Source organism: Liolophura sinensis, chromosome 13, assembly GCF_032854445.1.
Source record: "Liolophura sinensis isolate JHLJ2023 chromosome 13, CUHK_Ljap_v2, whole genome shotgun sequence".
Taxonomy (NCBI): domain Eukaryota; kingdom Metazoa; phylum Mollusca; class Polyplacophora; order Chitonida; family Chitonidae; genus Liolophura; species Liolophura sinensis.
The window spans coordinates 19155502-19179368 of NC_088307.1; the positions used below are offsets into that span (position 1 = coordinate 19155502).

A 23867-nucleotide genomic window follows, 5' to 3' on the forward strand; every position below is an offset into this window, starting at 1 on the left:
CCACGACCATCCGCAGTGGTGTATTGAACAGTGGAAACCAAGAATGAAAACCATGAAAACATGAAGTGAACCATTGAACATGCTAGCTTCCTCTCTGGCTGTATGTGGGATGGTCTGCATCAACCAGTGGATGGTCGTGGGTTTCTCTGCCAGTTTCCTCCCACTATAATGCTAACCGCCGTCGTAAGTGAATTATTCTTGAGTACGGTGTAAAACACCGATCAAATAAATACATATATTAATATACCCTAAATGATCTAAAATTTTGTTCATGACTAAGTCGCTCATTTTTCCAGAATCTGGGAATTTTATTCATTTTATGAAGGTGCGTTAAAAGATGTTTGGAAGGTAGGATGATATCCTACTGGGAAAATGTAAATTGTAGCACTAGAAGTAATATCTTATGACATTTATTTGCCTCCAAAAATGCTCTATTGTGGTGGAATTTTTAGGTCATTTAGGGTAACCTGAAGAGGGGTGGAGACAGGCCCAAATGACCATAGCCATGTTGTTCTGATGTACTTTGTAACACTACAATCATCTTTTAATGTGGAATTCTCTCATATTATAGAAACCAGAAACATGATGTTGCATCACTCATAGACTACCTAAAAGGCAAGCATGACATCAGTGGAAACGGCTGCGGCTGATGGATAAAGAAATACCTTCTGTCTGGTTGGTTAAAATTGAGAAAGTTTGCCGTCGCACAGTTTTGTTCAAAGTCACTTTGAGGTGTCCAGGGAAGCGGCCTAGTTAAGGCGTTTGGATGTTGTCAGTGTGCGCGATTTTGCATACTTTGAACTGCGATATCTCAGTAATGTAACATCATGAAAAAAAAAAAACATTTTTCTTTGTAAACTTCAGCTGGGATCCTTTCTTGATGCATGTACATTTTGTCTAGTATTTGCCTTTCCTGTAGATGTAATAAGTCTGCCAGCAATCTGCTGATGTTCGTGGATTTCCCCTGGTCTTTGCCCAATTTCCTCCCACCATAACCCTGGTTGATGTCATATAAGGGAAATATTCTTGAGTAAGGTGTAAGACACCAATTAAGTAAACAGATGTAATAAGTAAGGAAGTGCCCTAAGTGACCTTAAATTTCATCCATGACTAACTTGCCAATTTTCCTTGATTCTCAGTTTATTGAGTTTAGAGAGGTATTTCGAAGTTTGCTTGGAACATGGGATGATATTCTACTTGAAAATTGTAATGTATATTTTTATTTCCCTTTAAAAATGCACTTTTTTGGGGCGAAATGGTGATTTCGGGTGCACATAATACATACATGTATGTGTCGTTACAGCAGGCCTAGATGTGTTTCAACAAATGTGTAACAACTTAAGGTGTACACTTATCGTCTATAAATGTGTGCTTGATATTGTATACAGGCTAGTACATGTATTGTACACATGTACATGTATGTGAACATGTAAATACATAAGGTGCAAGATATGTGTACCGTGTACACCTACTACTAAAATGCCAGCATCATCAGTGAATATGTTGTACTCAATTAACAGGTCTGGATATGGTTAGTTGTGGAACTTCTGACATTTGCCTGCAAACAGATGTGTGAATGTCCTCTGTTATGGTGGGTTAGCAGGCAGCCAGCATGGGGGTATTAACTTCCACCATTTGTCCTGTTGGGGAGGGGATAATTAGGCACAAGGGGTGGGGGTGGAGTTAGGGTAGTGGGAGAAATTCACTGAAGGCACTGGCCTTGGTAAGGGAGTATATATGTAGGTTAAAGGGCTCAAACTGCAAGCAGCACCCTAACTTTTCAGTGTGATTCATGCGCCTTTTTAACTTTTAATTAACTACAAGGGAATGGCTTTGGATAATTTTGAAGGTCCACATGAAGTAGTTTTATCAGTCTACACAGAATAATGCCCTCAACATATGCTTGAGTAAACATATGAAAAGATTGCCGAGTTAAAGTATACATGCATCAGTTGTTTAGTTTGTCCCAAATTGTTGATGAAGAATTTCTGGTACTCGCAGCAGTAGTACTTTTATCTGTTTATTTGATCACCGTTTAAGGCTGTTCTGAAGATTTTTGACATACATGTATATGTCTGACATATCTCACATTTGTCACATCTGTGAAATCTGAAATAGTTCAAAACTGTACCATCACTCTGATTCAGATGACTTTGGAGGAAACCTGATAGAAGACATCATGTGAGATAATGTTGTAAACACAACCCTCAGATATATGTATTTCTTCATATTCAGATGTCTTCTTAATGATTGTTCCTAATGCTATTCTATTTATTTATTTTAATTATTTCATTGGTCTTTTATGCCGTACTCAAGAATATTTCACTTGTAGTGGCAACAGTGGCAAGTAAAGCAGTGGAAGGAAACTAGGCAGAGCCGGGGGGGGAGGGGGGAACCCATTTGCAGGTTGCTAGCAGACCTTCCCACGCATGCTATTCTAATAACATTGTCAACAGACAGTAAGGAAAAGTTTAGTTGTAAATAGTACTTACATGTTTTTGTTTAAAAGAAAAGACATCAGGTTTATAAAGCATCAGTTTTTATATTTTGTTGTTGTTGAGTAACCAAGATATCTCAATGCAAAGTGAACAAAGTCACACACACTGAGAAAAAAGATAGCGCTGCATCATTTATCCATTTTAACCGACCAGGCCGGACTTGTATGTGTAATCAGAGCAGCTGTTTCCGCTGATGTGAGGCAGATACTGGTTTGCCGTTTAGCCAAGTCGGGTATGGGTAAGCCAACATCTTGTGTCCAGTTTCTCCAAAATGGCGTATCCCATGACCTAGTAAGAATTCCAGATTAAAAGCCGATTTATAAAGTTACGAAACATGCCAAATTAAATTACCGTGTTCGTTCAGGTCTGTTTCAATCCGTCCATTGAAATATCAAAAGTTTATGTTATGTATTATATGCCTTTATTTTTACTTATACAATAACAATCACATTTTATACAAACAAGATGTAAGTTTTCCATATTACGCTGGCTAAATGTTCGTCATCTTTTTGTTGATTGAAGGATTATTTTTACTCTTCTGATGACTATTACATTCTTCAACAAAGAAAAGTTTCGTTTTAATCATTGGCAAAATGTTTCCGTTGTCTCTTTATTCTTAACTAAAAAGGTAGTAAGAAAAGTGTAAGATGTTATATTAAAGGGATACAGAATCATTTCTGATTGGCTGCTGTGAGATACCTATAGGCAAATCCAAGTTATGCCTGGTCTAAGTTGAATTTTGGTTATGGCAGACTAATCAAGTGTGACCAAGCCTGCCAGGTGTTCTTTTCTGAGGAAACCTTATATTTCCACCGTCAGCCAATCAGCATGATTGATTATGCATCCCTGTAAAGTATCCTAAACCTTCCAGGCACCTAAACATGTATCAGTATTAATCTGTATTAGTTTTGCCATCTTGTACCAGGAAACGTGGAGTATATAGGGGGCAAGTGCCATTTGCCGAGGGTCACACATATGACTGTCAAACTCAAAAAGTCTCCGGAAGACACGAAATTGTTAGCTGCTTAAAAAAAATGTGAGAAAAAACTTCCGCAAAACACATGGCTTCTCTTGGGTAATGAATAATGACAGGCTTGATGTGGAGTGATCCATGGTGTCATTATCGCTCAGAGTATATCATACGCCTTCCACCCCTGCCCGTGTATGTCATATTGGAACGATCTGTAGATAACCTAACTTCAACACATTGGCCCGTAGAAACCTGAGATCGTGCCACCTGGAGTTAGAGGGGTGATGGGGTGCAGGCTAATACATGTATGTATGATTATCAAACACATTTTTAGAGTAAATCTTCTTTCTGAAGACTTTATGCCAGAAAGCTGAGTGGTCTAGATGTATTTTGTAATGATAAATGAACAAGGCTAATATTCCAGTGCAATGTTTTTTGGAGTTTACATCTCTTTGGTCATAGGATGAAGTGCATGTGTAACTGGGAAATTAGGTTTTTAGAGAGGTGGAGGAATATTTCCTCCTGTATGAGGTAACTGTAGCAAGTACCTCCTCCATTAGTTAATGAGCATATTCGTTTATCATAATATGGTTAAGAATGATCTTCTCATCAATAAGACAAACGAGTGTGGGTGGTAGTTTTACATGTACATGCACCCCTACGCCTGATGCCAAATGAATGAAATGTTCATTAGTATGGCAGTTAATCACCCTCCTTGCCATAATTCCTTAACATCTTCGCATATGAAAGGGGAACTTTCAGTGCAGTTTATGCATTTGTATAATTAGATTTTGGAGACAAAACTACATTGGTTGGATTGGCCAGTTTCAGGGCTTCACAAAAAGTGATTATTTTATTTTTAGTCTACACATAATAATGCCTTCAGAATATGCTTCAGTGAACTCATTGCAAACTTACGAAAAGGTTGAAGAATTACAATAGTTGAAATTATAACTATAGTACGTTTATACCCTTCAACATGTATGGTGTATAGGATACTGAAGGGTATTCAAAAAGGGCAGATAGCAGCCTCTAACAATGCTTCACAAGATGTGTCTGTAAACAGCTACTTTGGATACTCACAGCAATAGTAATTGTGACATAATTGCTTTCAATTCAGATGTCTCTTCTTTAATTTGAGCTTTGACCTCCTAATCTAATTCAAAATGAAAACCCTACAGTCATACTTGTCCTACAGTTGTTATTAAAAACACAAGATGTTTGATCTATCCCAGCCATGGATAGGGAAATCCTGAAGAATTGTCAGCTTCAATTCACTAATCACGTAGTCTTAAGGGCAATAGTGTGTTGAAAACACTTCTTGGATGTTTACATTGTCTAACATAAGATGTGAAAGCCTGTGTCATACAAGTACACGTAACAAAAAGAAAATATTTGCATTTGTCCTGTGGTGTCATGAGGAAAACAAGTTGTGAAAAAAAAAACAAAAAAACAATTCTGATCTTGGGAGGGTATTTCTTAATGATCCTGTTGTTCTCATTTTTGTGGTACCCTCTAGGACAATAAGCTATGGAAAATGTTCTTGGGGCCTTTTGTGCAATCATGAGGCAGATTGTCTTTCACCAGTATGACTTGGAAGGTGTAATAAATACATAATTGCACGTAAAAAAGAACATAAAATTCTACAGGGAAAAAGTTTATATGTAGGAAAGATCATCAGTAACTTGCCAAAGGTCAATGGTTTACACCTGACACTTTGGTTTCCTCTACCCCTAAAACTGACTACCATGTTACAAATAGGTGTAAAAAATTCATTTCTACAGCAATAAACCACAAATAAATAAACCAAATACTTTCCAAGGACTAAATTCTTCACAAGACAAAATAAACAATTGGCATTTACCATCAATGTTGACTTTGCCGAAATTTGTGGCTGTTCAAAGTTCAAAAGACAGAAGAAAAGAAAAAGTGGAAGGAAAGACACAAAAAGTTGATACAAAGTGGTAGGCAATCAAAGTACACCTTAAAGACATATATATTCTCAGAACATTAAGGCAGCCAGTTAGTATTCAAAGTGAACGACTAGGAAATAAAACGTCTTGATGATTTGATTGAAATGAAATGGAAAAGAGGCAGTCAGCAGAGAAATGGTAAATAAATCATCTAGTCACCCCCACTTCAGAAGGGGGCGGGTGGGGTGGGGGGTGGGGGTGGGGAGTGGGAGGAGGTCAAAGAGGAAAATGGAGGGGAGGGGAAAATGGTGTAGCAGAAAATTATACCCAGCTCTGCAGGATGCCATCTCATCCACTTGAAATTTTTTTTGAACTAATTTATGAGACGCATGGAAGCACCATGGAAGCACCAAGGGTTTCAACCTACATAAATGGCTTTGTAGATTTTTTGCTTTTGGGTCGAAAGGTTTTTCACAGGGTTAAGGGCATTTGGTGCAGAGTCCAATTGGCCACAAACTTCCACCCCATAAACCTGCACCCTCCACATCTATCCCCCCAAAACTTCAGGTTAGTAGGAATGGGTGGGAGTTTTTAGAATGAATGAATGAATGATTGATTGATTGATTATTGCTTAATGCCACATCAGCAATGTTTCAGCCATATCGTGGCAAGAACAAGGTGAAAATACGAGGCTGTTCAGGTTTTCAATATGGTAGTGAGAACTTTAAAAACAAAACAAAAATGTTCGGACATGTTTAGGGAGTAATTAGAGTAAATGTAATACTTAGTATACCAGTTTTGCAGTAAGATAATATCTTTTCACATTAGCCACAGTGCTGACACAAATCTGAAATCCTGATTATGTACATGGGTATGTATGTCTGGTATACATGTACTTGGGCATGTATGTCTGGTATACATGTACATGGGCATGTGTGTCTGGTATACATGTACTTGGGCATGTATGTCTGGTATACATGTACATGGGCATGTATGTCTGGTAAACATGCACATGGGCATGTATGTCTGGTATACATGTACATGGGCATGTATGTCTGGTATACATGTACATGGGCATGTGTGTCTGGTATACATGTACTTGGGCATGTATGTCTGGTATACATGTACATGGGCATGTGTGTCTGGTATACATGTACTTGGGCATGTATGTCTGGTATACATGTACATGGGCATGTATGTCTGGTATACATGTACTTGGGCATGTATGTCTGGTATACATGTACATGAGCATGTATGTCTGGTATACATGTACATGGATATGTATGTCTGGTAAACATGCACATGGGCATGTATGTCTGGTATACATGTACATGGGCATGTATGTCTGGTATACATGTACATGGGCATGTATGTCTGGTATACATGTACATGGGCATGTATGTCTGGTATAACATGTACATGGGCATGTATGTCTGGTATACATGTACATGGGCATGTATGTCTGGTAAACATGCACATGGGCATGTATGTCTGGTATACATGTACATGGGCATGTATGTCTGGTATACATGTAACATGGGCATGTATGTCTGGTATACATGTACATGGGCATGTATGTCTGGTATACATGTACATGGGCATGTGTGTCTGGTATACATGTACATGGGCATGTGTGTCTGGTATACATGTACATGGGCATGTGTGGTCTGGTATACATGTACATGGGCATGTGTGTCTGGTATACATGTACATGAGCATGTATGTGTGGTATACATGTACATGAGCATGTATGTGTGGTATACATGTACATGAGCATGTATGTCTGATATACATGTACATGGGCATGTATGTGTGGTATACATGTACATGGGCATGTGTGTCTGGTATACATGTACATGAGCATGTATGTGTGGTATACATGTACATGAGCATGTATGTGTGGTATACATGTACATGGGCATGTGTGTCTGGTATACATGTACATGAGCATGTATGTCTGGTATACATGTACATGAGCATGTATGTGTGGTATACATGTACATGGCATGTATGTCTGGTATACATGTACATGAGCATGTATGTGTGGTATACATGTACATGAGCATGTATGTGTGGTATACATGTACATGAGCATGTATGTCTGATATACATGTACATGCAACAGACATTTTGCATATGTGTTTATTTATTTATTTGATTAGTTGTATGTGTTCATATACCTGTACACTATATGTTCGATGGTGCATTAAGGAGCTCAGTGAAGATAGGCCCTGAACCAGTAGGGCCACATCAAATTACCTCCGTTGGGGTTGCTCTCTTGTTAAAAGGTGCGTTAAAAGTTTTTTTTTTTGTCTGAACTCTGGTAAGTTGGGACCTCAGTTATTATATTACTAATGACAAGTTTTGGAGTTTAAGCAGAACAAATTAGTTGAAAATCAATCTTTAAAAACAGATTTTAATTATGTAAACAAAGTTGGAAAGCCTAGGAAAATGTCATGATATTTATTATCAATTGAGGCAATTTTAAAATCCTGACCCTAATTAAATACAATAGACAGCTTCACTAAACTCTTTTAAGCTGAAAAACATGGACTTCATTCTAGATATCTTGACATCTGCAACTGTCAATGGTTGAATTTTTTTTTTTTTTTTTACATTTTGTTGGCAAGAGAATATTTGTCTCTGTCGTGACATAACCAACATAACAACATTGTAATAGGCGAGGTCCATGTATCGTAGTTTCACTCATCAAAAATTGTCTTGCGTTATGTCATGGTTACTGTCTGTGAATAATCAAGTAATTCAGAGCAGGCCTATTGAATCTCTTTGTTAAGAATGTATTATTATCATTACAAAACTTCATTTCTGTGTGCAGTTGCAATTAGCAAAAGTTAAGCACTGATGAAGTGACACACTTTACTTGATTCTGATAAATTGATCCAGCTTGAGAGTTTTTGAAAAATTGTATTAATTTCTTAATTGTTGGCATCAAAAAGTGTCATATTTAAGGCTTTATGTGCGTATGAAAATGCATTTTTACAGGCCAAACTCTAAATACAGTACTTTAATTTTTTTATAGGATCATATCGGTTGTTCTTTCAAGCATGTTTGTGAGTGTCTTGGCAGTGTATTTTTCTTTCTTTATTGGTACAGTTGATCTGATAAGTCTAGATTATATCTAGCAGGTTTATGAAGGATAGACATATTCAAATACCATCTGAGATTAAATAATGTAGATAAAATTCAAGTCCCCAACATGATTTCTCTTTTATTAAGATAAAAGACAAAATTGACTAGTGGTGGATTAGAACCCAAAACATAAATGTACACTGAGAATAAGCTGGAGCGCATGTGGCACCCACTTATCAATTCATATGAGTATACTTTAGACAGGGCCTTAAAATGTATTATGAAGAAGAAAACATGTATTTTATGCTGTTTCAGACTCAGATAGGTCCTAGACATGGACTCATCGATAGTTGTCAAATACAGAAATCTTGATATGCCAGCATTGGAACCGAAAGCTCATTTGAACATTGGGAATTTACGTGCAGATGCTATTACTTCCTTATTATTAAGAGAGCATATATGTTGTCATTTTTAGGGTGTTTGAGAACTTTTTCTTGCTTTTTGATTTTTGCATTTGAGAGAGTAAAGTAATGCTCCTGATAAAAAAGAACTACTTTGTTATCTTAAGACAACCTCAACAGATGCTGCTAGCTTGTTTTTTGTGGTTTTCCTTAATATCGTAAGCAATGAAAAAAAGGCAATATTGATAGAGGGTTGATGTATTTTCGGAATACGCAGGTGTACAGTCAACTTATTAGATGAAAATTAATCGAGCTGTCGGTTTTTCCAGCCCCATGTTTTGGCTCAGGTCCTATCTTGAACCAAAATGTGATATTGCAGTGTTCAGGTTATATTAATAAGGCTATAAACCTTGTACCTATCAGGTGTGGACTTGACATCTACACAGCACACCTTTGGCAGACTGTCAGAAGTGATAATGCCACGTAATGCTTCTAATAATTTGTGGTCTGCTTAGGAATCAACTTGGAGTGGGGATGACTGATTATTTTTGTGCTTGTATTTTTTTTTTTTTTAATTCACAGCCAAGTACAACTGCAAATCTTTGTTGTGTCTTGCAAGGCATTGTGGAATAATTTCAAGTGTATTGAAGTAACTTTCTTTTGTAGTTTGAAAGAAAAAACAAAGTATAATATAAATTTGGTTATGTTGGAAGAGGAATGGATAGAAACAGACCTAAAAGGCCACATCCTGTTTTTTTTTTTTGTTTTTTTTTTTGCCTGAATGCGTTTGCGCACCATTAAAATGGTTAATCAACTTTTAATGTGGAATTCCTACAAGGCCAAGGGATATGTCATGTCCAACATCAGGCACATACATGTATGGGTGTCGGAAAGGCAAAACAGTATCGGCGCAATATCAGGAGAATCAGGTGCATTCAGTGCTACAGAAATATCCCATGTCTGATTGGTTAAATTGATAACAGGGCAGCATGCTCAAGTCGGCTTTCTCAATGGAAAATTTTGCCCGCGTTCACTTACTTACTGCGATATCTTGGTTATGCAACATCGCAAAACTAATTTAATAAAAACTTTGTGTGGAAGACTTTGTTGATGCAAACATGCATTTGATCTAGTGTTGTCATTTTAAAGGTATGTACATGTAGCCATTTGTTAATCGTACAGTTTACCTTGCCAGAGTATACGTACTTGGGCCAGGTATGCGTACTAAGGCCAGGTGTCAGTGCACGTCACGTGCATATGCATATTGTGTGACCGAATTGGGCATCATTTCCTGCTGTTTACAGCATGTAACATTTCGGTGTTTCCTGTTTTTCGTTTGGATTTAAAAAAAAAAAAAAAAATGATAATTTATTTCTCAGATATACTCATTTCATTTTATACATGTGAATTTAGCGGATGCTGTCAAACCCAACGTGTTGATGGAACAAATCAGCAGTGAGGGAATTTGTATTGTCTACGCTGCAGCTTCCACTACCCTATGAACTGAATGGTTTCTCGAAAATATGTGATTTTTTTTTTGTACATACTACGAGATAAAGCCCTCGCAATATGTCAGACTAAACACCATGGGAAATGTGGACAGAAACCTACATGTATGCGTGTCAGTTGGGAGAATGATTGTATTACGTAACAGTACCAGACTGCAATGCTGTCAGGGGATTCCCCTTTGGTCTGTAATAGACAAGGCAGCTTCCCACCAGCTGTCACTCACATAGGCTGTATCAGACAGCAGCATCTTGGGGCTGTTGACAGGGTAGACAGTTACCATGGGAGGTCCTAAGACCATGAGCAGGGCGAGAAATATAGGGTGAAGAGCTAAGAGTGTGTGTTCCTTGCAGGGTGGGCTGGGAATGGGAACTTGAGGGCCAAAGGGTGATGCAATAGGCGGCTGATAAAGAGTTAGGGGCTATGCACTTATTGCCCTGGGTGCAGTGATGTAACAGGCTGTGGGTGTTGTTTTTCTAATGCGGATGAGATACGAGGAGGAGATATTTGTGTTTAAGAGATATTGGAATTGCTGTGGAAAATGGCTTGGGTTAAAACCGGACTCAGCCGGTATTTTAATGGAAAAAATTAGCGGGCCTCCGTGGCTCAGTTGGTTAGCGCTAGCACAGAGTAATGACCCAGGAATCTCTCACCAATCCAGTCGCTGTGAGTTCAAGTCCAGCTCATGCTGGCTACCTCTCCGGCCGTAGGTGAGAAGGTCTGGCAGCAATCTGCCGATGGTTGTGGGTTTCCCCCGAGCTCTGCCCGGTTTCCTGCCACCATCATAATGCTGGACGGCGTTGTATAAGTGAAATATCTTTGAGTACAGCGTAAAACACCAATCAAGTAAATAAACAAATCAATTGGAAAAAATGGCTACACTGTCAAAGCCCAAGTTTGGGTTCTCGTACAATGTGTTCTAACATTCGTCTGTTTGAAGGAGTTTCTCATCCCCGCTGTAGAAAATATAAAACAATATTGTCTAATGTTTGAGAATTAAAACAGCATTTGCTGTTTTACTTGCCCCTATACAGTTCACTCTGCTTCATGTCCTCTAGTCTCAAACCAGGTTTTGTTAAGAATTCGCATATACTGTGTAGATTTTTGTCTAAAACACTAAAATTTCTGGTTATTATCAGCAGTAACTGTCAAAATTAAGCTATCGGATATGCACAGTCAAATAATAACAAGTAAAATCATGAAGCCTCTGAACTCCAATTCCAGACTGCAAATCACGTACTTGTATTTTGGATGTACAAAATTTTTAAATTATCATTACTTTTTTGGGCGCCCAAACTAATGAATACCCAAATCGAATACGTGTAAATGGGCTTCAAAATCATCCTAGATTAGACCTTGGCTATAATTAAGAAAAAAATACAAATTGGCCTCTGTGTTATAACGAAGCTAAAACATCAGGGAAGGTTTTCTGTATACTGCCAAGCTTGATCATAAAACTTTTATTTTAATAAATTAAAGGCCTGGAATCTTCAAAGGCTTTGTAAAAACTCATGGTCTTGGTTGAAGAGTTTCAAGGTTGTAAATAGTGAAACTTGAGATGGGTAACTCTACAGATTATAATTGGCAACACAAGTTGTCGTTCCATTTATAATGATTTTTTTTTGTTGTCAAAGTAAACACCCAAGCATATATAATTATTTTTTTGCACATAGAATTTGAAGTTTTTGGATTGTTGCAGAGATCAGTTTGTACATCTACTCGTGAGGATGTCCATAAATCTTTTATGACATGTTTGTTCTCATGAAGATAATAACAAACATGTATAAATCATTAAACTTTACTGACATGGTGATAAATACTGATTTTATTGTTAAATATCGACCATAAATTCCTGGAATAACTCTGTATTGTGGACATTGCCTGCTTATCTTGGTCCAGGTTAGGCCTGCTGCAGTCTGCTTATTGATCAGGGTTTTCTTATAAAGCCATTTGGCAGTCCATGCTGAAATCAACCCCGACATTTAGTATGATTGACGGCTCAGATATTTTCTGCCTAATTTGTTTTTATTGTCAATATGATTTTTTCTTGTCTTCATAACAACTGCAGTTTTATGCTAAAAAGCTTAGCTGTGATTGGCGCCTGATATCTGTATTGTTTTGTTCGTGTTTCGCAATCGCTGCCATTTCCACTTCTTCAAACAGCTTGGACAAGACTCGCTCTTGAAGTTCAAAAGATATATCTGTGGGTTAAAAAAAAATGTGTTCCCAGATTCTTGGAAATTTGTGCAATATGTTTTATGTTTCGTTGTTGTTGAATGCCATCCTGATGGCTTTTTTCACTTACACGATGACAGAACATGTAAGTGAAATATTATTGTACTCCAATCAAATAATAAATAAATACACGATGGCGGTCAGTTTTATGAGCGGAGCAAAATAAACTGAGGTTCTGCTGTAGACCCAAAGACCTCTACCACGTTTGTATGACATGTTACACTCATATATAATTGATATACACATGTATACATATTACACCACCTAAAACTAGATTATTTCTCAGTACCAAATGTTCCTGTTCCTGTGGACCATTTTTGAGAACTTAGTGTTTGTAGTTGGGTGAATTTTAGGGTTTGAGATGGAGAAATGAAACAATTACACAAGTCACAGAAAAATTGTTTTGGTATATGACATGGTAAAAGTTCTGCCCCAAGAAAAGTGCACTTTTAGAGAATATTTTGTAATGTACAATCTTCAATGTTAAAACTATTATTTCTCCATTATTGGTCAGATCAGTTTTGTACATGTATATATTATTATTTATATTATATTGATTACCGGGTTATTCGGGGGATGTGGGATCATACCTGGGTCAGGTCATACCAATGACCTTCAAAATGGTACTTGTTGCTGCCCTGCTTGGCACTCAGTACTGAGTTGTTAGAGCAAGGAAAAAAGACTGTTTGGCCTGCTGTCAGTATAACGTGAATGTGTCTGGTGCCATGTCTGTTGCCTTCGGCACTTTGGCGGCATGAACTCACCCTACTTCAAGAGGACACATTGTATATAGTACACGTTCTGAATGACTCATCGTTGTCATATGACTGAAACATTTTGAAGTATGCCATAAAACCTGAAGCATGCAGATATATATATATATATATATATATATATATATATATTGGTCTGCCATTTGTTAGACAAGACTTTTAACTCTCCAGAAACATCATTTTCTGGTTCTTTTGTTGATCTGTCATTTGTTCCATGAGACTTTTGACTCTCCAAAACAAGGAATATCAGTTGTTGGTTCTTGTGTTGATCCTTCATCCGTTTGATGAGACTTTTTGACTCCCAGAAAATAGATGTGTCAGTTGTTGGTTGTTTTATTGATTATTAAATGTTGATTTTTCATATGTTTGACAGGACACTGATTTGGACGCCGGAGATGACATGATAATAATTTATAACAGAGTGCCCAAAACAGGGAGTACTTCCTTTGCCGGGATTGCCTATGAGCTTTGCTCCAAAAACGGGTACCATGTACTTCATCTCAACGTCACGAAGAATTCACATATTTTATCGCTTTCTGACCAGGTAAAAGGCCTTGCTTTATTCTAATGTTAAATTTTGCTGTAATTGTCAGCCTCTTCTTCCTCTCCGGCCATATATGGAAAGGTCTGTCAGCAACCTGCGAATGGTTGTGGGTTTCCCCTGGGCTCTGCCCGGTTTCCACCCACCATAATGCTTGCCGCCGTCGTATAAGTGATATATTCTTGAGTATGGCGTAAAACACCAATCAAATAAATAAAAAAATATCATCTTCTTGACCACTTTCAAATCCAGCTCTTGCTGTTTTGACCACGGCTTGTGTCTCATAGTTGATTAGTGATTTTGAGCCAGACAGTGCACAATAAAAAGAAGAGGGCCTTGGAATCATCTTGCTACTTGCTAAAAGCACAAAATGTCAAACAAGCTTCATGAATACATGGCTCAGTTGTAAATTGTGAGAGAAATAATTTGCATGCTGGTGCACAAATTGCATCTTGTAAGCAAGCGTTAATCCAATGAAAAGGCTGAATACATAAAATTGTTTTCAGAAGATAATTACTATGTATACCTACTACGTATTCCCATACTTCCTCCTGTTTTTTAAGTGATACATGAAAACATACTATAAATCAAAGAATATGGCTTTACGGAAAGTTAAGAAAGATACATGTATATGTCAAAAAAATGGGGGAAAAAGTGCCCTTTATTAGAAATAAATCTTAATATCTCCTCTCTTTCGTGCATATTTTCCGTCAATGATCCGAAATATTAATAAATGACATCGTCGATGTACGTTCATGTACCAGTAACGCAAAATCAGCATTTCACCCCATGGTCCCCACAGTCTCCGCCTCCCCCCAACACAGTTTTTGGACAAGCTATCACCATTGATGTCAGCACAGCCGACTGACCATTGGGGCCTTAGAAAAATTGTCAGTTTAAAGCCATTTTATGCCACTCTTTGGTACTTCTGTATGTTTTGTGTGTCCTTTAAGCTTCACATATTTGCTCTGTCTTACTGTGTGATTGGTTCCATGTCACAGAGATGCCATGGGAGTCCTGTGTCTCAAAAATTCTCTAGGCTTATTTCATGCTTTGACAGAAATTTATCCTTAGAATATAATCATATATTAACTCAGTCAATTTTTACAAAAATGTTCTTCCCCAAAGCCTTTACAAACAAAAACAATACATAGAAACTTTTATGCACTTACACAAGGGGCAAATATGACTGCTTAGTCCGCAACTGTCTCAACCAGCAGGTGAGGCAGGGTAGTGGAAGGCAGCCCATTACCGACCCCCCTTCCCGCCCCGCTTGCCGGCAGGAACACCATACACACATGTACAAAGCACAAACGAAGTGAATGGGAGACTGAATTGTATGGGATATATATTAGTTTTTCATTTCTTTTCAGTTCCGCTTTGTAAATAACATTTCTACATGGGAGTCAAAAAAGCCTGCAATGTATCATGGACATTTAGCTTATTTGGAATTCTCCAGGTAAGTCATTTGCATCGATTTTGGATGACAATACCAAAATCTTTTTTCAGATTATGTAACTTTACAGCCAACAGCACAGTAGTGACATTTTAAAGTCCAAAGGCTCTTAAATTTCTGGATTGTCTCCTAGAAAATGTGATGTTACACTAATAATTCCATATCCCAAAGGGTATCAATATTGGGTATCAATGATATTATTGACCTCAGATTAGAAACAAACATTTTAAGCCATCGGTGGGGATTGCTTTTTGACTTGATTAACTTGACGTAAATAGTATTTGGCTTAATTAATGTGATTATTCAGGAAACTGAGAGTGCTGAATGAAATCACTGTTGCATTTTCAAGAAACGATCACAAGAAACACCACTGAAAATACATTGTACAGCTGTTGTAACCTTAGATTTTGTTTTTGCTGTATCAGTTGCAGTCAGATAAGATGTTTGTGATTTTCGTTGTGGTCTTGATTCCTCATTATGGCACACTTAAAGATTCCAGAAAAGTGGCTCTAAAAAGAAGATTAATGTTATACGTGGTGGGAACCCCACCACCATGATTAGTTACGCCACTATTTTACCCCAATTCCTCATCTTTTTAGCATATGGAAGAGGAACTTCGAGTGCAATTCACGCACACTTTGATGTTGATTTTGGAGACAAAACTACATTGGTTGGAGTGTCCAATTTCAGGGCTTCACAAGAAGTGTAATTTTATCAGACTACACAGAATAATGCCTTCCGAATATGTTTGAATAAACACCTTGCAAACATGCGAAAGGGTTGAAGAATCACATTTACACTGTGCTCATTTTCCGTCACTTGCTTGTTAGAGATGTTGTCAGGAATGAAGTTCATACTTGAAATGCGAGACAAGCTACTAAAATGTTACTGATTCAGACTCTTAGCCTTGCGATTCAGACTCTTGCCCTGCGGACGTGTTTTGACAGCTATCACCCTTGACATCACCCACACGCTTGATGACAAGCTACTGAATTTCCGGACTGACCACTGAAGCTTTAGGAAGACTGTGGATTAAAGCCATTTTTAGCTCTCAGAACAAGACGGAGAAGCTTTTTTTGTGCTTTTACATGCTGCAACTGGTCATGAACTGCATAGTAAGGAATTAAAAAAAAAAACAACAAAAACTGCAGCTTTTATGAATCATTTAAGCACATTTTGTTCTCCACCAGTCTGCGTGAGAGTAGAATACATATAGCTGTTTTATAAGCAGAAGTGCACATTATTTTATCCTACTGTACATGTATTTTAAATGCTGGTGTAGCAAAAATTCTTAAACATGACTGTATATAATACACAAAAAACCTTGAATTTCACTGAAAATTACTTGTTTTTTTTTTACTGACACTTCTAATGGTATTAACCTCAACTCATCATTTACATTCGCTTTAACCAAATATTTGCACTGATGTGTTTCCATTGTATTTTAACATGGCTGCACATCACGGGCTCATTAATACTACTGCGCTGATGGTCACCTCCCATCCTCTCGACGAAGGACGCGCGAAGAGTGCGGCTTGATCTTTTTTTTAAACCAGCCATGGAGTATTTGTCATGTCCTCCATGAAAGATTGGTGTTTCTGCAGAGAGTGTTAGATTCTGAAACAAGTGGAAAAAGGCTTCATTTCTTGTCAAATTCTTCATTAAGCATTTCTTGTTGTCGATCGTTTTGATGTTTTTCCTTGGAATTGGGATTATGGTTTGATTCAACCTCGTACAGGCAGATCAATCAATGGTCCAATTAGTAGACAAAGTTTTTTTTTCCGCTGCGGAGAAACTTTTTTTTTTTTTTTTTCATTCTTTGATACATGTATATTCGGGTCAACACAGTGATCAGATATTTATGCTGTCTTTCTGTCTTGTTTTTCCACGGAAAGTCCTCAGGGAAAACTTGGGTATAGTGTTGGAAATAGTGAACCTAATTTGCTGACCTATTTCAGTGCTCCTGACAACTATGCTTTCGTGTTTTTTTTTGGTTTTTTTCTTCGCTTTTTTTCTTCCACTTCGAATCCAATGATGTATGATAATTTGGCTAGTTTCTTCATCAATGTTAAAACCATCCTGTTCATTGCTATCATGATCAGCCAATCACAGACTCTGTGACAAATGATCTTGGAAAGAAAAGAGGCAGTCAGTCGCCATGAATCACCGTGGAAACCTCGTGCTATCTATGTGATTTGTGGCCGGTCTCAGTAGAAACTGGAGAGCCCCTTCCAGAAAGGACTGGAGTGTTTCCCTTCGCTCAGAGTTGCTTTTATAGCAGAATGGTTGAACCATGCAATTTGCAGAATAAATACGGTCGTAATTTTCTTTCTGTCCGGCACAGTTTTTGAACTCCTCTCAAGAAGCCTTAGTCTTGCATACTATGTGAGTCATTTAATAGTCAAAGAGGGGGGTTGTCCAACAAAAAGGGGTTTTGGACAAGGGAAAAGGGTGCTTTTCCAACCCCTCTAAGAGGCCAAGATTGTGATGGGAAAGCAATAGAGGGTCAGAGACAGCTGGTGAAATAGCGATGAACGATGAAATTTGATCAAGAAACGGTCAACGGTTGTGCCGCGAAGTGTATAATGGGGACGGTTCAGTCCAAGAGTTTGATCTGGCTGTCAAACATCGTCCTGGGATAGGCATGTGTCAATATTTGGACAGAGCTCATGCGGAGCTTTGGTCAAATCAATATTGCTCGTGACAGAACTAATCATGTAAAGCGATCAATTTCAGTGATAGTGGATAATTACCGAGCTATCTGTCTTGTCCGAGGACAACTCGCTTGGTTCGTCTGCTCCTGATCCAAAAGCGACCATTTTATTTTTTTCTGTGTCGCCATCATTTGTCTGATCTTGTCTAACCCAAATGTCTATGGGCCAAATTGATAAACCAGAATAAACATACACACCAGGGAAGTCTGTGCCAGATATCATTGCAGCAATAATGATACAGGTGATACTGTTGGGTAGCTTGCCAAAATCGTCCACAGCAATTGCTTTTGTGAACGTGCCAATGTCCACTGCGAGGCGATTGGCTTTGGTAACTAATTGTTAAAATAACAGGAAATGATATTTGTTAGTTCGCGCACTTATGGAGCCTAATCAGAACTTTTGTCTCTTAGGGCATGGAATTTACGGACATGATTGGCTGACCTTTTGAACCCAGACATTTTCAAGACAGGGGCCCTGCTCTAAATGAAGCAGGATTTTTCTGTGATGCTTTCCAGCCTAAAGTAACAAAGGTTTTGAAGCAGTGTAGGCTGATGTTCATTCCTGCCTTTGAGATGACGATTTGTGGGCAGACTGGCTATGTAGTACTTACTCCTGCATTACTGGTAATGTAGTACTCCTGCATTACCAATAATCTAGTACTCGTACATTACTAGTAATGTAGTACTCCTGCATAATTGGTTATTAAGTTGGAAAGGGTACCTCATTGAAACTTCCATGTGGTACCTCATTGAAACTTTTCATTGAGGTATCTCATTGAATCTCATATTCATTTAGTCATATTGTGGATATTTTTGAACTGCCAAGTTAACTGTCCATGATTTCCCAAAGCGCATTGTTGATCTTTTCCACCAGCATCAGTTTGCGGCTAAACAACTGTTACAAACATTGCCATGTCACAAACTGCTCTGTGCTGAAGCATAGACTGGAAACCATTCATGGCCACTGTTTGAAAGCTGTGATACTGTAAGCATTTCTAGTTTTATATGTGTACTGGCGTCTGGGGTTTTTGTATTATAGTGCTTGTAGGTAAAGTTAGCATTGAACAGATTGGCATTGCTGTTACATTGATAGCCGAGTAACATTCCCTAGCCATTTGGTTTAAATAGTGCTCCGAGAAAAGATTGTTACAGCTGTACTGAGTGGGCCGAATCGTTATTGATTATGACTTAATTCTATCAGAAATACCAAGGCACCATGAAAGGCAGGCGGATCACATTATTTGTACACTGCGGGCTGATCCCCTTTTTCTGTTGATGGCCATTTGGTTAAAACTTTTGTCCAAGTGACCTTTGGGCAGAATCCCATTAGCACCTGAATTGAAAGGCTGGGATGAAATGTCTTCCGCGGAGAGCGGATCTGCATTTGGTGATTTTTGCGCCGCGGTGTTTTTACTCCCACCTTAAACGCTATCAGATTTTATACTCCCACAAACTTTCCCCAGTACCAGAAGCTCTTGGCCATCCTACTGGTGTATACCTAACTCTGGGGGCTTTGATTGGATTAGACTAAGCCAGGCGTCGCTGCGAATTTACGTCAACAATTTGTGTCGTTTAGCCGAATCTTTTATCTGCTCCAACAGCCGCCTTAGAGTAATGGCCCAAGACAATAGCCTGTTGGTTTTGTAAAATGTCATTATCGACCTTGACAGCAACTAAAACCATGCACGTAGATTTATCAGGAGAGCAAGTATACAGTCTGGTAAAAGTTTTTTCATTGTTTTTTTTTTCCTGTTGCTGGACGTGTATATATCTAAAACTTTTTACATGTATATAAGATAAGCCTTTTTTCCATATTTTTTTATAAACTGTTTAAAACAGATGTTTTTTTCGTCTGTAATTTAATGAGGAATTTTCTAGACACATATGAATATCCAAACAAAAGACTGATTGCAGAGTAGTTCAACTCAGAACTTAGGTAACCGAAAACACGCCAATTTTGTTGGAAGGCACCAAAAGTGCATTGATTCCAGGAGCATTACTCAGATATATGTATGTATGTCTGATTTTTTTCGAAGTGGAATTTCAAGCTATTTCTTATAAACAGACTTTTCTGTTCTCTGTGTACTTGTATTTTTCAGACTCATTAAATTTTATTGCAGCTACCATTATTAGGCAGATTATTGCATTTTACCGATGTGAGTTCAAGTCCAGCTCATGTTGGCTTCCTCTCCGGCTGTAAGTGGGAAGGTCTGCAAGCAACCTGCGGATGGTTGTGGGTTTCCCCCGGGCTCTGCCCGGTTTTCTCCCACCATAATGCTGGCCGCCATCGTATAAGTGAAATATTCTTGAGTACGGCATAAAACACCAATCAAATAAATAAATAAATAGATACTGCATTTTACATATATTTCACTTGAACTAAACTTGGACATTCTTCAGTGGGTTACTTGTTTTCTGTGCAATGATGACTGGGCTCCAAGCCGAACTGACAGTGGTTCTCTTGTATAACTGATACATGCATTATCTGTTTGCATGTTGCTTATGGCTTTGCTTTAAGATTTATCATCAAAACATCATTATTGACGTTCAGGTGTATCAGCTTGAAGTTCGTAAACCCATACTTGACTTTACTAGGCCTTACGCATAGTGTTCCCAGTGTCCGAGTAGACCGTTTTATCTCAGGACATCAAGTTTCCATTTCTCCTTGTACATGCAGTTTATTTGGACTGATTTTATGTCAGTACTTGTTTTCTACACTTGTTTCTATAATTAGACTGCATGATACCCTTCTGCTGCTAACTAAGGCCACAACATATAAATGGTTTTTCGCACTTAGCTACGTGTAGTTCAATAAAATGACTCTTTAGCAGGTACTCGCTCTGTCTCGGTTGTAAAATACCAGCAGAAATAGAATCAATCGACTTTTGTCTCAGGAGATTTTAATATGGTTGTATGGTAAACGACTCACCAGAGAGCCTTAATTAAGAGAGTTCAGCACCTTGGAATATTGAGGTATTAAACCACGGCACAATGGTATGATTTATTATAGGGCTGTATTTCTGATTTGGTCTACAGCTTGGAGTGTGGCACATACCATTGACTGTGGCAAATGGCCAACACTCTGGCTTATACATCTCTGCTGGAGGCATGTGGTTTTATTTTTGTAGGCTGTATCTGTTTAGATGGAGAGGTTAATCTGGTTCTGTTTCGTGTTAAAGTCAGTGGCTGTTATGACTGATAGTGTAGTAACTATTAAACCAATGTTGTATGCAATAGATAATGTATAAAAGTTGGAACATACAACTTTGGTGAGAAGACATTTCACTCTATGCATAGTTGTACACATTCCTGGTCTTGATTAAATTTGAACCTTTGATACATCAATATATACGCTTTTGTGTATGCATCTGAAAAACTAAGTGAGTAAGAAAGGTAACTGAGTTTGCTGACTGATAGGTAACTTTCTTACCAGTATTGCCAGTTAAAATTTTGATGGGGGCCTCCGTGGCTCAGTCGGTTAAAGCGCTAGCGCAGCGTAATGACCCAGGAGTCTCTCACTGTGAGTTCAAGTCCAGCTCATGCTGGCTTCCTCTCCGGCTGTACGTGAGAAGGTCTTCCAGCAACCTGCGGATGGTCGTGGGTTTCCCCCGGGCTGTGTCCGGTTTCCACCTACCATAATGCTGGCCGCCGTCATATAAGTGAAATATTCTTGAGTACGGCGTAAAACACCAATCAGATAAATAAATAAACAAAAATAAAATTTTGATGTACATTGCATTTTTTGCCCCCATGTTGTACAAAGTTTGTTGGACATACATGTGCATGATTTTCCATCATGACTTTGAATCGTTTATTGTGCAGCTCTGCATGTATTCGCTTGGTGTGGATGTGATTTCTCACACAGGCATTTATATTTTGTTAACACCTACAGAACATCATCCTTCTTTTTCAATTTTTGTGAACAATGGGCAGAATTCCAGATAATGATCTGTGTTTTTAGAGTTTTTTTCACTCTCCATCAAATTGAATGGAACTCATTTGCTGACTGCAATTACTAAAAGCAGCCATCTTAATTCTTTGGATTTTGTCGAGGAGCTGTGGTTTAGTATGTTTTTCCTGTCACTATTTATGCACAGGATCGGCCTGAATTAATGGCAGAACAGAAGAGTTCCATAAAACGATCGACGTGGAATTAGTATTTTTTCTTTTTAGCTCTACCGATGTTCATCTGTTAGTCCCCAAAGGTCTGGACGGCTGCCTTTTGTGACTGGCCTCATGATTAGTTATGGAAATCGGAGCACATTCGGCTGACGCCCTTGGTCTCTCGTTACACATGTTCATGACCAAAATGCCTCTCCTGTAATATTCTATGATTCATGTGGCCCTGGCTTTCGCAACCACTCAGCTCCCGTAAATCAATCGCTGCGAAAGCGATACATACAAGTGCTGAGAGGCTTGTGTTTTCAATTTCCAGCTCTGATTCGAATTCCCGTACATATCACTTTTGTGTAAATGCACAGGGCTATTTGTATTTCCCATAAACCAACCCCACCCTCCCCCCGTTTTGCCCTAGTAGGAATTGTAATTACATTTCCCGTTTTCTCCCTTCTCCTGCCATTGATTTAACTGGCAGTTTGTTTAATTCACCTTCAGACTTAACTCCTAAAGTCTTAAGAGAATTGTTGGTGTTTTTTCTTTTGACCAATCATGAATGATCCGTTTATTATTAAACTTAAACTGACCTTGATGAAAAACTGCAATCAACTTTCAAATGTTTGAAATTGGCTGCCGATCACAGCCAACAGGTTAAGGTGCATGACTTTTTATCTCAAGGTCTCACGAATCCACGTTCAGTACCGTTCCCAGACAAAAGAGTTGTCTGCATTCCACTTCTCCAGTTGTTCACTGGACCGTGCTAGAAGTAGGCAGTCAGTGATACTCTTTTATGTAGTCTTACATGAATTTCAGTGGAAGGGACCACCAATACTCCATAAGAACATCTTAGAATGTCTTAAAGGAATATAGAAACAGTTCTGATTGGCTGGTGTTAGAGGTAGGCAAATCTAGGCTATACCAGGCCTAAGCTGAATTTTAGGTATGGCAGATTTATTCAAGCGTGACCAAAGCTGCATAGTTTAACCCAGCCAATCCTATCTCCACTGTCAGCTAGTCGCCATCGTTTCTGTATTTCTTTAAATGGGAAAAATGGCTGTAATACCCCTAAAATAGATGGTTTATCAAGTTTTATATTTATTTTTATAACCTTCCCTGACATTTAAAAAAAGATTTATCCTGCCCATAAAACAAAAATGTGGTAGTGGGTTTCCCTTGAGCTATGCCTAGTTTCCTCCCACCATAATGCTGGTGGCTGTTGTGTAAGTGAAATATTCTTGAGTATGGTGTAAAACACCAGTCTAACAAATAATTCAAAATAAACAGAATTTAACAACAATTTAAATTTGTGTGGCCTTAAAATAGTTCCTAATTTGATATTACAAGGAATGTAAAATATATTTGGAATGTTTGGGAGTTGTTTTTCATGTGATTTTCATGTGATTCTCTTTGTTTTTCATGTGATTTTTTAAGTGATTCTCTTTGTTTTTCATGTGATTCTCTTTGTTTTTGATGTGATTTTCTTTATTTTTGATGTGATTCTCTTTGTTTTTCATGTGATTTTCATGTGATTCTCTTTGTTTTTCATGTGATTTTCATGTGATTCTCTTTGTTTTTCATGTGATTCTCTTTGTTTTTCATGTGATTTTCATGTGATTCTCTTTGTTTTTCATGTGATTCTCTTTGTTTTTCATGTG

General features: G+C 38.1%; 1 protein-coding gene across 1 annotated transcript in view; it reads left to right on the top strand.

The window, feature by feature from the left end:
- LOC135480201 (heparan sulfate 2-O-sulfotransferase 1-like) overlaps window positions 1-23867 on the top strand; it is a 108495-nt gene that overhangs the window by 39341 nt on the left and 45287 nt on the right. The window contains exons 3-4 of the mRNA XM_064759972.1: window positions 13760-13930; window positions 15301-15386. Coding sequence (XP_064616042.1) covers window positions 13760-13930; window positions 15301-15386 — 257 coding nt within the window. The remainder of the gene's footprint in view (window positions 1-13759; window positions 13931-15300; window positions 15387-23867) is intronic.